Genomic DNA, 14,316 nt, shown 5'->3' with positions numbered 1-14,316 from the left:
ATAACAAAGTTTCCTGGAGAATATACCCTTACTATACAGATGACTTATTGGTGGTCATACTGCATCTTCTTTTTTGCATAAACATAATAATTTTGTTTTTGTTAAAGATGCATGAGTACACCAACAATAAGGGGTTTGAAATAAAGCCATGACGAGCTAACATATAGTTATTCAGATAGAACAAACACAGCAAGTCATTTAATTATGAATGTATTACCGACAATGTAACGACACATATATAATACATCATATTATATGTTAAACAAAAGCGATAAGAAATGTTATTTTTTATGTAAAATTTCATGTCTTTCATGTTATCACTCTCTTACTAGGCAACACATGGTAATAAACACTGCTGTAAGATACAGAATCATATTCCCAGATACTCCTGAAATGAAACGACACAAATAATTGTATTTATAAATGAGAAGGGAAAAACATGGAACATCTAATAATGTTTTAGACATAATGTGTTTATCTTATTTTAAAGAATATCACATAATACATGAAAATGATAGAGAATCTACTTAATGATACAAACAAAAAATTGCCAAAGAGTGATGACATTATGAAATATAACACATTGTTGACGGCTCAAATCTCTAAAAGTGTGATATGATTTCCGTTTTGTTGAACTTGGAGAAAGAATCTCTTTCGCTTCATGTCTTACAAAACTAGAGTAAACTTGCCAATAAGAAGGTCAAAGTCTTTGTCGTGTATTCTATATAATTACATATCTGAAATATCTGGATAAATGGGAACCAAATGTTGAATAAGAGGACATGAAAAAACAATACCAACAAATTATTCTAGATTTTGCAAGTTTGTTATTTCAATATTTCCTATTTTCACTGATGATGATAATATAGACAAGAAACGGTTCGGTTAATCTCTTCACTAAGTAATGTTCAATTATATATATAAATAATTGGATCTGCTGAAAAATTTTGCATGCATTACTATGTAAATTATCAGGCTTTCTTCTGGTGATCTTTATTTCACTGTTGATATTGAATGGTTATAATGTAATGTTAGATAATACATACGCTATTCTTATCATTTTACATTCAATATTAACTGAACATTAGAATAGGTGTTATATTTATGTTCATCTTTAATAAACAGTCATTTGGAAATTATATTTAAATATTTAAATAAAAAAATCGTTTTTTCCAATATTTCTAAAAGTATGATATCCAAATGTCTTGATTTATACAGAAACGTTTGTGTTCTCTTTCCTCAATAATGACAGTTGCACTCTAAATAAAATTGCAATAAGAAAAAGACAGTAAAAAAGTGTTTAATACCTTCACTTCCATTTGCATCGTTATAGCGATCAGCAACAGTAAATGACACAGACGAAGTCTCTTCTTTGTATTCATGCAGAGGGTGGGATTCTATGTTGGAGTTACGTCTTCGTCTGCCTGCTGCATTTGGTTGACAGGTCTGTTAAATAGAGTAAAGGAAAACATGAAAAAAGAATGCATGGTGTGTATTTTATGAAGTGAACAATGTGGTACTTTAAAATAGTTTAGGAAAAAGGCATACATAACAGACATTAGTAATTTCTTTTTAAATACATCGCAAAATGTATTCTCGTGTCTTATGTCTTCAGTCAGCTTATAATTACACTTATATAAGCATTGTCCGTTTATCAGCCGGACACCAATCTCTTCCAAAATCCTTCCTAAATAATTTAAAATTACCAGGATAATGCTCATTGAAACAAGATTTTGGATCCAAATTGAAGGATGATTAAATAGACTTGAAAGATTTTGAGCCGCAAGTATGGTATTATCGTTTCATTTAGTCATTATAAGGTATTAAGGATACAATTTGTACTGCATTGTAAGTGAATACAATATTAAAATAAGGAGAAGTGGTATCATTGCAAAGGAGACAACTACGCACCAAAGTTAAAAAAAAATAAAACATAGCAATAATATGGAACTGTACAATGTACGGCATTCAACAATGAGAAAAAAAACGAGTATCGTATAGTCGGCTATAAAAGGCTCCGACATGAAAATGTGTAACAATTCTATTACATGTTAATAACGTAGAATGTCATCTAATGATGTAGTATAAAACTGAAGCTATAAATTTCATTAATGTATACTCACGTTTACTGCTTTGGTGCATACTGAATCTGATGATGGACAAATATAAGCGGAGCATTCAATCGTCACACTGCTTGAATCAACAAAACGAAAGGCATACATGGCTATCGAAATTGTTTCATTGCTGAGTGTCCACTTATCCCCCATGATGGCTTTGTCATTGGATAAACAGGTAGTGCTGAAAAATTAAAGGACAAAAATCCGTGTATAAGCACATAAATGAGCAACAACGCTAAAATTACAGCATTTCGAAAATACGTAAGGATATTGCTAACTGCTGAAAAACAAAATTCAAATGGTTCTAGTATAATTATTTAAATTTGATATTTTTGCAAACATCAAATTATAAACATTTTAAATCTTGCTTGTTGCATTTTTTCTTTTCATATATGTTATAGTCAGCCGTTGAAGGAGATCTTTAAGCTCAATTATGTGTATTAAGTTTGTTAACTATGTTAAATTACTTGCTTACTTACTTATCTTATTCGAAACAGATGTCATTGCTATCAGTAAGTTAGTAAAATGCACATACTATTATAGATATTTTGATAAGTTTCATACTTTTTTTAATCAAGCTTTTAATCTTTTAAACATCATGTATGTTGTATAAAATTGAGTATGGAAATGGGGAATGTATCAAAAAGACAACAACCCGATCATAGAAAAAACAACAACAGAAGGTCACCAACAGGTCTTCAATGTAGCGAGAAATTCCAGCACCCGGAGGCGTCCTTCAGCTGGCCCCTAAACAAATATATACTAGTTAAGTGATAATGAACGCCATACTAATTGTCAAATTGTACACAAGAAACTAAAATTAAAATAATACAAGACTAACAAAGGCCAGATGCTCCTGACTTGGGACAGGCGCAAAAATGCGGCGAGGTTAAACATGTTTATGACATCTCAACCCTCCCCCTATACCTCTAGCCAATTGTAACTCATAGCAATACAAAAACAGGTCCACAAATAAGTGGTGCACAGTTAGTCCCCATTGGAATTCCGATAACCTGACGATATACGGAATCTCCAAAGCGAACAAAAATGTTATCTAGTAAAATTTCAAGGGCATATATAGTATCAAAGCATGTCAAATTGACATAGTTTTTTTGTTTATTGCTACTAAAAAATTACTTAAAAGAGTTTGAACATATATATTCACATTCTGACTTTTTAAATGCCCATTTAATTAGGTGTGTGATTTTTTTCTTAATGAGAATGTGAGGCAATTTGGTATACATGGTAGAAAAATCAAAACTTTGAACAGATTCAAAATCACCAATATAAGCATGTAATTTATCAAGTACTTCCAACGAGTTCTTGACACTCTAAAAGTAATTAATTCCTCTATTTTCGAAGGCCTTATTTGAACAACTTATCATAAGGTTTTTGATTGTACCAAGTGTAGCGTCGTAAGCCAATACATAGTTGGGACTTTCATTGTATTTGGTTCTGCTTGTAAAGCGGTAGTTAAAAGTTTATGTTTGTTACAGATGTCGTTTTCTGAAAATGAAGTCAGTTGAAATGTTGGTGAATTAGTGAATTTTTTTTTCAGAACCTCAATGTAAATTTTATGCAAACAATACTAATATTATTAGCAGCTTTATCGGCCAGGACAAAAACAAATTCCTTGGCTAGTTCTTTGAGTTTATGTTTGATACGAGAAATAGGTTTATTGTGGTTATTGTTAATAGTAAAATGTTCTTTAAAATGTTGAAAACGTATATCAACTATGTTCATTACTGAATTAAAAAAAGAGTCCAAAGATTTTTTGTCAGCTTTTTCCCGTTTTATCTATTTCAAACAGTAAGTACGGAGTGAGTCGTGGATGATATAACGACACTCATTCCAATTAATAATTGACGGGGGACAATATTTCGGTCCTTAACTGAGGAATGATTTCAACTCTCGGTCTTGAACGCTGTTAAGACCTCCTTTTCTAACATGGGAAAAGGGTCCATAAATGTATTTGGAATTACTACAATAACATGAAGTAGGTGTGTTTTCACTGATGTTAACATCTTTACACAATTGGTTATAATTAAACACAAATTTCCGGGTAGATTTCTTGTAAAATATAACTAATAAGAGGGAGCTCAGTATTGTCAAAATATCCAGGAATTTGTTCTTTAACAGAATGGTCGTTAAATATACCGGCAATATTAACAAAATCATAACCTTTATTGACATAATTTATTTTAATAAAATGTTTTTTATGATATTTAAGGCGATCAATTTTGGGAAATAGTTTAGAATAACAATATGCCATAACAATTTGAACTATTTCATACTTAGGTTTGCTATATGAAATTGTGTTGTAATCCTCCAAAATTTTATTTAACCTATACTGACCGACTTAAGAAACGCAACACTAGATTATTTTTGTGTTATTTTTGAATGAATGTGTCAACGTCAAAAGCGATGACTGCCTGTTACAAACGCAAACATGATTGTCAGAAAGGTCAACAAATTATGTCTGACATCTTTTGGGTTCTGTTTTACACCTTCTGACTTTGCATTTGTTCAACCCATTAATTGGTTTTGGCAATTATGCAGTTGGAACTTGAGGGCTTTACAGGTTTTCCTCCAGTCGATTCTTTGGCAATGCAATTCATGGGAAACATTTATGGCATGAATCTGTACTCAATGGCACTAGGCAATTTGGTGAGCAGTTGACGTTGTGGCCGTACACATGTCTGGCAAATGACGTTGCATAATCAAACTCTGTTCGTGTTTCATTGTCACTACACGTTGATCTGTTCATTGATGGCCAGTCAGAAATCTTGTCTACTTGTATCGATCGTTGTCGGAAGGACAGTAAGACGAGTTTCTGAAGTCATACGGTATGGTTGCAGCTCATTTATGTTTTCATGTTTGCAGTTTTCTTAAGGGCTAACTCAGTTTTTTTATTTTTTTATTTCTCTGTCTTGGCAAAATGGAGATGCAACATTTAAAATAAATTAAGTAAGGCAAAGGATTGAAAGAACTGTTTCACAGAGCAAAAAAACTGAAACAGTCTTTCATGGGACCAAAACTTTGCTTTACGAAATTCTTGCGACTTCAAAAATTCGGTATGTTCAATAACCACAGGTAAGTCAGAATTTGATTTCTTGTAAGGACAAAGAAGCATGATAAGCCTGAAAAGTAGTGGTAAGAGAATCAAAAAAGATTTGGTAAAAAAAATAAACAAAATGAGTGTTGCGTTTCTAAAGTCGTTCAGTATATTAACCAGTAATGAACAGAGCTTTGTTAACAAATAATGTCTGCCGTTGTTTTTTTTTGAAAAAATCTGAAATATTGGTATGATTGGTTCGAAATTGTCTTTGATTGCGATTTTTTCTTCGACCAAAAGAACGATTTTTACGAACAGGTTTAAAAACCATATCCAAAATGTTAACGGAATCGGTTCTAGATTATTACCAATTCCTATGATATTATCATTAAGACCGAGAGGGTAGACTGTCTGTAATTTTTTAATCCAATTTAATTCAATTATTTTCCGTGATCGTACAAACTTTGAATGAGATTCACCAGGCTGCTTATTTACTACTTCTAAAGGTTGTACTGCTAAATATTTAATAGGATGATTGTGCTTCTTAAGATGTTAATAAATGATACTTTTTCATTTATTGGGTCTTTTAAAACGATAGAGATGTTCTTGAATGCCTTTAGATAAATATCGGCCAGTTTCACCAACGTACTGAATACCACATCCCGGTTTGTTTCATGTGAGTAAATAAATAATACTGTTTGTTTTTCATGTGTATACATTTATGAACAAACACTATATGAAGGGCAGAAAACATCATACGGCGTTTATGTGTAAACCGCGACTGCTAACATTTATTCAATTTAAACATATGTTGACTTTATGTCTGAAATATAAGCATAAGTTTTTTTTAAAAACATACTTAGCCCACAGCGGGTATACAATATTATTGCTGGTTGCGTTACAATTGATAGGAAACACTTTGCTGTTACCTGTAAAGCAAAAAAACAAACCAAATACATTGTTATAATGTTTACGTGATCTTAAACAATTTGTTAAGATAGATGTCTATGTTCCAGACCATATGAGTATTTCAAAATACCCATACGGTCGAACTGTACGCGTACGGTCTGCAAAATTATAAGAAAGTGGTCAAGTTTATTAGATACCAGTGTAAATTACAGATAAGAGTAACCGCAATCTCGATTTGATATAAAATATTAAAATTGTAATTGGGATAAAAACTTAAAGTTTATCTCCTGTATATCACGGCATGATACGGATGATACTGGACAGAAATGATTAAAAATCCTGTTCAAATACCAATGTGAAAATATAATAAAACAGTGTCAAAAAATAATGCAAAGATTGAAAAGGGTAGCTATTTTACTTTCATCAGGGGGAGGAGTAGGGTTGATGATATAATTTATGCAAGTATGCAGTCTGTAAAACTATCATGTGATTTGGCATATTGAACTCTTGTTATGTTATAAGTGATATAAAAATTTTGACACGCAAAATTGAAACTGCACGTTGGAAAACAGAAGGAATTTCATTCATGCTTCCGCAAAAACATGCAAGCTTGCCTTTTGCAAACAAGAGATGAAAATGCAAATGAACATGCATGAACAAAATTGTATATACTAGTACAGCAAGTGTCAACCGGGGCGAAAGTGAAAAAATAGGATTTAGATAGACATTTGAATAAGAAACTATTTAATTTCAATGAATTTAATGTTAACTTTTTCACTTTATTCATCTAATTAGTATAATAATAATTTGTTATACTCAATAAAATCTTGAAATCAATAGATATTTTTTGATAAATGTTTGTCAAAAATAAATCCAAATGGGTCTAGTACATGAATGATCAAGCTCGTACAAGACCATACGAGTATTTGCGTACGGTCAAAATAGTCGTATGGTGCGGAACATCTATCTTGAAATAATAAAATTACCTGCTTGTTTTTCATATCATAAACAACAGTGATATATTATATCATATTATTTTGTATTTTAATCTATATAGAAATTAAAACATAAGGTATGAGTCACTAAGTTCATAAAAAACTCAATATGCTAACTGTGATTTTTGTCTGTTTTCATCCGCAGACGGTATATAGACAGTTTAATCCCGCTGCAAATGTTTGCACCTGTCCTAAGTCAGGAATCTGATGTACAGTGGTTGTCGTTTGTTTATGTAATATATACGTGTTTCTCGTTTCTCGTTTTGTTTATATAGATTAGACCGTTGGTTTTCCCGTTTGAATGGTTTTACACTAGTAATTTTGGGGCCCTTTATAGCTTGTTGTTCGGTGTGAGCCAAGGCTCCGTGTTGAAGGCCGTACTTTAACCTATAATGGTTTAATTTTTAAATTGTTATTTGGATGGAGAGTTGTCTCATTGGCACTCACACCACATCTTCCTATATCTAGTGTTGTTTTGGGCTTTCTCAGATATAGTTTTTAGTTAATATTTATAGTGTAGTTATCATTTGTCTTTCACAGAAAGAGAGAAATAGTAATATAGCAAAACGTGCAGCAAAATAAGATTAACAAATACATGAAATAGTTGAACTTGGCCAAATATCCAATTTGAACATAGTAACAGAAGTTATCCTTTTTGAGAGATAGTTTAAACCCATTTTTGCATTTTTTGCAGATACCAAAACTATTAGAGTGAAATTGTAATAAACAAAGATGTTAATCGCAAACCGCTTTTCAAATATGTTAGCATGGCAACATTGTCAACCGAGTACTAATAGAAGTTTTTTTTCTTCTGAGTGATGATGTTTACCTATTTTGGGGGCATTTTTGTCAAAAATATTATATTTAAAACCTAAAGATACAGCAAAATAGAATCTACAAATTTTATTTCTCTCTATGTTCTCTTATTAGCAATTCAAATTAAAGGACTAATTCCTAATTAATTTGCCACTAGGATTAATAACAAATAAGCGAACATAACTAATTGCAATAAGAGCCAATCTATATTAAAATTATAGCTTTCACTAGGGAGAGATTCCGGCTCTTAGGAGCATCTTGTTATTTTTCAAATCGATAAAAACAGATATTCTGATATTTTAATTTTTTAATTTTTTAATTTATGTTTGGAGTAAAGTTCAACTAAACCTATCGAGGATACCACAGTTGTAATGAAAGCTTACATGTACTTCATCCTAAACAGATTTAATTACATACCTGGTCCAGTTATTTTCAAGGATAATAATTCTCCGATGTAAACCGTCGTTGATAATTTGTCTGTTCCTTTGTAAATTTCAATCGTAATCCCTGGTCTGTTCGAAGGTGTGAAATCTTTATGGATATAAGTTGGTTTTGTTGACCTTGAAAATAACCCGATAAATTAAATGTTATCTACCAAAAAAGTGAAGGTTAACTCATATTTCTCTAATTTTTGCGCTATTTTCACATTTCTTGACCGGTGTGAGAAAAAATATTTCTCCTCTCTACCAGACTCTAGTGAAAAATCTGTTCTCGGCAAATGATTAGTCGAATCTTAATTGTGACGTTAAATTTTCTTGGTTTCTTCTGAATTTCCTATTGTGACGTCATGAAAATCGTTTATTGTATTTTAGTATCTATATATATATATATATATATATATATATATATGTAAAGAGAGGGAGGATGACTTTTATATGAAAGTATCCTAGAATATGTCCTGAGATATGTCTTAGGACATTATTGAGGACGTGTCTGAGGCATATTTTTTTCAATTAAATAAATGTGTTATGATGGTCATAGGACCATCGTAGTTAGGACTGTCCTAAGACAGCTTTGTTTAACATCCTAAGACAGGTCTCAGACACATCCTAAATAATGTCCTAAGACATATCTTAGGACATATTCTAGGATACTTTCATTGAGCTGGATTCTTTGTTTATAAAACCAGGAGATGTGACATGATTGCCAATGAGACAACTACATGTACGTTAGAGATTAAATGAGGTGGATGTGATTCATTATTCAAACTTTAAAAAAAACTATTCATATTTGGCTTCCTAATCCGGTTGATGACCAGAGAACCAGACGAAAATTATTTCAAAACCAAATTCAATGAAGAATGTAATCGGTTTATATATGTTCCAGACCATATGAGTATTTGGACCGTACGCGTACGGTCCGGACCGTAAACGTATACTCGTATGGTCTGACCATACGCGTACGGTCAGACCATATGAGTATACGCGTATGGTCCAGTGCGAGCTGATTATACATTTTATTGGATCATATGGGTTTTTAAACAAACATTTATCACAATCTTTATTTTAAGTTTTACAAATTTTTATTATTACAATTAGATGGATGAAATGAACAAACGAATAATTGAAATTAATTATTTGTTTAATTGTACATCTGAATCCTATGTTGGTACTCTCGCCAAGGTGACACAAGTTACGTTTTATATTTACATTTTCATGTTTGCAGTTCATGCATGTTCCTTTGCATTTGCATTTTTTTTTTATAAAGTTGCTAAATAGTCTACAACAATTCTCCTCCCATATTATGTTTACTTTGATATCTTCAATTTCAGTGATCATAATTCAATTAATGTTTTACAGATCGACATGCTAAATACAAGAGATTAACAGATTCTAAATTACAATTTATAGCGTGAATTTAAAAAAAAGTTAAAATATAAAGTTTTTATTTCAATTAAAATTAAACTATTTTATTTTAATTTGAGAGTTAAGTTATGTTGATCTGTTAAATGCATTTGTATCTAATAAACTTGACTACGCGTACGGTCCGTATGAGTATTTCGAAAAAGTACACATACATGTACGGTCAAGACCGTACGCGTACGGTCCAATTACTCATACGGTCTGGAACATATATAGTATAACGTTATATCATTAAATAGTCATGCAATTTTATTAGTTGGTTATTATTTACAAGTCAGTAAACTGTATCCCTCACGAGAATCCAAATATGCAATTTTAATGTAGAAACCTTATTCACAATACATGCCCAAAACTGATCTAAATCCGATAAACAAATGCATACAAGCAGAATTAAACTCAAACGAGATATCAATTGTTGTTTGTAGTGGAATTCTTCACAACTTTACTGTATTGAATTTTTTCACTATTTACCTTTGGGCATTGCATACGACATGTCCTCGTGGCTTAAAATTTGTTATTTACTCGTCCTGTGTACAGATAACGTACTTTGAGATCCTGGGGTTGAAGTCATAAAACTTTGCTCAGTGCTCGGAGCACAAAAATCATGCTCGAAACATGAACCAGCATTTTGATTGGTTGATTTTGGAGTACGAGTACAAAAAAACTGACTCGAAAGTTTTATGACTCCAAGGCCAGTACTCTCAGCAACTTTAAGCTTTTACTTTGGTGATAAAACTTTGTACTGCTCTTCAGTGTTGATGTGAACTTCATTTTTTAAAAATAAATAAGGCCGTTAGTTTTCTCGTTTGAATTGTTTTACATTGTTACTCCGGGGCCTTTTATAGCTGACTATGCGGTATGAACTTTGCTCATTGTTGAAGGCCATACGGTGACCTATATTTATTAATTTCTGTGTCATTTTGATCTCTTGTGGAGTGGTGTCTCATTGGCAATCATACCACATCTTCTTTTTTTTTTTTTTTATATATAAAGCTTATGACGCGGAATACAAATCAATGAAGAAGCAAATCATACATTGTTTTTCTTAAAAAAAATTAAGAATGATTTTGAATCTTAAAGACCAAACGGTTATTTTTATGAAATGTTAGTGTAAAAATCAGATGCAAGTTATGACCAAAATAAAGGAAACATGAATGAATAATTCACGAATAAAAAATAACCAAAAATAACAGAGGAACTCCGTAGCGAAAACTTCATGATGTACATTATCATCTTTGAATTGCGCGTATATCTTCGTGTACTTACATTGAATCAGATTGCAAGCGACATTGTCAATAAATCAGACTACTTACTTATAAATACATACAAAACTTAAGAATGTTGAATATAATAATTTACACGGTGTGCTAGTGACCTAATACGATATATATTGGATCAGTAAATTCCATATGGGATGAAAGCGAAGTTCTAATCCCCGTTTTCAGTTGTTCATCATCAATTTCTTCGTCCGTTGAAACCTTTAAGATTTTTCCTCAACACTATACATGTGTTGTTCTAATAAAGGGACGTAACACAACTACTAATCGTATATTGAAATGAGCCCCGCATACTAAATATCCTAATATGCATTATCGCTATTTTACGAAAAATTCCATTTAATTCATTACTGACTGATTATTTCCATTAGCCCCAGTCCCACTAGACCACGATCACACCACGCTCACCGCGATCTAAAATAAATTTAGATTGTGGTGAGGTCGCGGTATAAGCGACATGAAATTGTTAATTTTCGTTGCTTTCACGATGCTACTACGTTCTCACCGCGCTTATTCTGCGACCTCACTACGCTTATCAAGATCTTTCTACACTCTTCACGTTCTCACTACGACCGTACCACGAATTATCCGATTGCAACACGATCTTACTGCGATTATAACACGTTCTTACCACGATTATACTACGTTCATACCGCGATCTTACTACGTTCTCAGCAATAACGTCAACAGTAACATTGTCTTCCATATCAATACAGTTCAATTCCTTCGATTTCTGATTAAAACGTAGATTTCTCGGAAACAATACAGTTATGCCACCAAAATCTACTAGAACACGTGGGCGTGGTGGTAGGGGTTGATGTAGAGACAGAGGGAGCAAAGTAACGAATCCTGATCAAGCAGAGATCTCGGACCGACCAATCCAACATAAATTACAACCTATTGCTAGTCCATAAAGCTCAAATTTTAGTGAACGATAGCAGAGATGACACAGATGTGTCAATAGATATAGGAAGATGTGGTATGTGTGCCAATGAGACAACCTTCCATCCAAGTAACAGTTTATAAAAGTAAACCATTATAGGCCAATGTACGGCCTTCAACACGGAGCCTTGGCTCAACTCGAACAGCACGCTATAAAGGGCCCCAAAAAATACTAGTATAAAACCATTTAAACGGGAAAACCAACGATAATAAATATAAATAATCGATATAAAAACGAGAAGCATGGTTGAGTCGTTACTTAGGGCAAATGGATAATTACATTCAGACACAAAATCTAGGGAGCTTTTTTTATGTGAAAATGACAATGAGAACGATGGTCGTAGTGTGCACGTAGTCAGGTCGTAAGGAGAGCGTGATGAGGATGACAAGGGCGTGCTAGAATCGTACTACGAACGTTGACAGCGTGGTATAGTCGTAGTGGAAGCGTAGTTGGGTCGCGGTGACAACGTTATGGTCGTATTGAGGTCGTGATAACGTCACTGTGAAATCGTAGCGCAATCTCTAAGAATAGAATCACGTTTTCGCTACGCTTTCGCTACGCTCTCGCTACGATTGTACAGCGACCTTTGTGATCTTACTACGATCTTAGTGCGCTCTCACTACGCTTCTACTATGACCTGCTTTCGCCACGACCGCACCAAGAATGTTTTGAACATGTTCAAAGTTGGCCACGCTCTTCACGATCTTGAAGACCTCACCACGACCGTGATACGACCTAACTGCGATCTACACGATCGTACTACGATTATCAAAATTTTCATTTTTTTCACAGCTCGTAGTGCGATCGTGGCCCAGTGGTACTGCGGTATTTCATAGCACAGTAGAGTCATATGAAAAGTAATCGCTAGAAACTAAGGGCGCACGATCCCTTTGTCAATAAATTTGACAACGTCTTCATAGGTAAAATAGCGATTAACAGATTATCATTTGTCATATCAAAACCGTTCCAGCTCAAGCGAGAAAATAAATCTCGTTGAGATGACCAATGATAATCTATAAATACACATGTTTTCCACGCGGTTATGAAATGTATATGAGATAAGAAAGACTTACCCTATAAAAAATGGAACAGCTGTAGCTCTTGCAACGTATCCACCAGTTTTGCACTCCAATTCATAATAATATGGATGACCGGCAACAACCATTGCATTCGTCTCATTTTTGTCATAAATCACATGTATTTTTTTAAACATGTTCTGAAAGGGAAAAAAATAAGATCATTTTGTACAAATAAAACAAACGAATTAAGGGAAGCCATGTCTTCAAGAATATTAATTGGTGAGGAATTAAATTATGTACCAATAAGATATTCGCAGTTTATTATATAAAAATAAGCATAGACCAAGACTCGTCAGGATTAACTTTGATATGCAAAAATATTTATGTCACATATAGAACAGGATTTGTTGATCCTTTTTGAGAACCGGAGTTCAAGCCGAGTGAGGTTTGTGATGCTCAAAAATTGGTCTTTCGGTTGAATATGACTTTGTTCTTATATTTGTCTTCTTGTGAATACAATTTAGCCATAATGGTTTTTTTTTCATTAGCCTTTTGAATTTCGATTGCCTCTTTGGTATTTGTTCTCTTCTAATTACATTTCGATTACACCTTATATATATAAGAATGTCGGATTTTGATTGGTTGGTAGCCAGTGTATTTTTCGCATATTCTAAAACAATCTCAGTTCAAACAAATGTGCATGTTTTTCACCACTGCCTTTGAATTTGCCTCAAATTACCCTCTATGACGTGGTACATCATGTATTTACCATTTTGTATATTCCTTTTATTCCATTGCAAGACTTTTCCCGTCAATATGAGTCGACGTTACATAAAGACAGCTCTAACAGGTATAAGTACATACTTTTCTGCATTGGCTAGAGGTATAGGGGGAGGGTTGAGATCTCACAAACATGTTTAAACCCGCCGCATTTTTGCGCCTGTCCCAAGTCAGGAGACTCTGGCCTTTGTTAGACTTATATTATTTTAATTTTAGTTTCTTGTGTACAATTTGGAAATAAGTATGGCGTTCATTATCACTGAACTAGTATATATTTGTTAAGGGGCCAGCTGAAGGACGACTCCGGGTGCGGGAATTTCTCGCTACATTGAAGACCTGTTGGTGACCTTCTGCTGTTGTTTTTTTCTATGGTCGGGTTGTTGTCTCTTTGACACATTCCCCATTTCCATTTTCAATTTTATGTATACCTCCCGTGGTATTCTAATGGTCTCTATAAAATTATTCATACATATGTTTATGGATAACAGCTAGGTGTAATTCAACAGATATATTAAGTGGTGGAGGAGTAATTGTGAAAAATAC

The 14,316-nt window shown here is 33.1% G+C and overlaps 1 protein-coding gene across 1 annotated transcript; it reads right to left on the bottom strand.

Annotated features, from left to right (window-relative positions):
• Positions 1-299: 299 nt before the first annotated feature.
• On the bottom strand, positions 300-13,184 carry LOC134681894 (uncharacterized). The gene is made up of 6 exons (XM_063541533.1): positions 13,048-13,184; positions 8,310-8,452; positions 6,032-6,101; positions 2,124-2,298; positions 1,308-1,446; positions 300-388 (listed from the first exon to the last, which is right to left on the bottom strand). The coding sequence occupies exons 1-6, from the start codon at positions 13,137-13,139 to the stop codon at positions 318-320; spliced, it is 690 nt and encodes a 229-aa protein (XP_063397603.1). The 5' UTR covers positions 13,140-13,184; the 3' UTR covers positions 300-317.
• Between the last annotated feature and the right edge of the window lie 1,132 nt (positions 13,185-14,316).

The sequence above is a fragment of the Mytilus trossulus genome, chromosome 8 (genome assembly GCF_036588685.1).
Source record: "Mytilus trossulus isolate FHL-02 chromosome 8, PNRI_Mtr1.1.1.hap1, whole genome shotgun sequence".
Taxonomy (NCBI): domain Eukaryota; kingdom Metazoa; phylum Mollusca; class Bivalvia; order Mytilida; family Mytilidae; genus Mytilus; species Mytilus trossulus.
The sequence above is the reverse complement of the archived record's forward strand: the minus strand, read 5'-3'. Positions and strand labels throughout refer to the sequence as shown.

What these genes read in the sequence shown, in the direction of transcription:
- LOC134681894 (XM_063541533.1), bottom strand. Translation starts at nt 13,139, where the DNA reads ATGGTTGTTGCCGGTCATCCATATTATTATGAATTGGAGTGCAAAACT. An exon ending in GTATACCCGCTGTGGGCTAA is followed by an intron (nt 2,299 to 6,031) that starts GTATGTTTTTAA and finishes TTAATTTTTCAG; the next exon opens with CACTACCTGTTTATCCAATG. An exon ending in CGATGCAAATGGAAGTGAAG is followed by an intron (nt 389 to 1,307) that starts GTATTAAACACT and finishes GTTTCATTTCAG; the next exon opens with GAGTATCTGGGAATATGATT.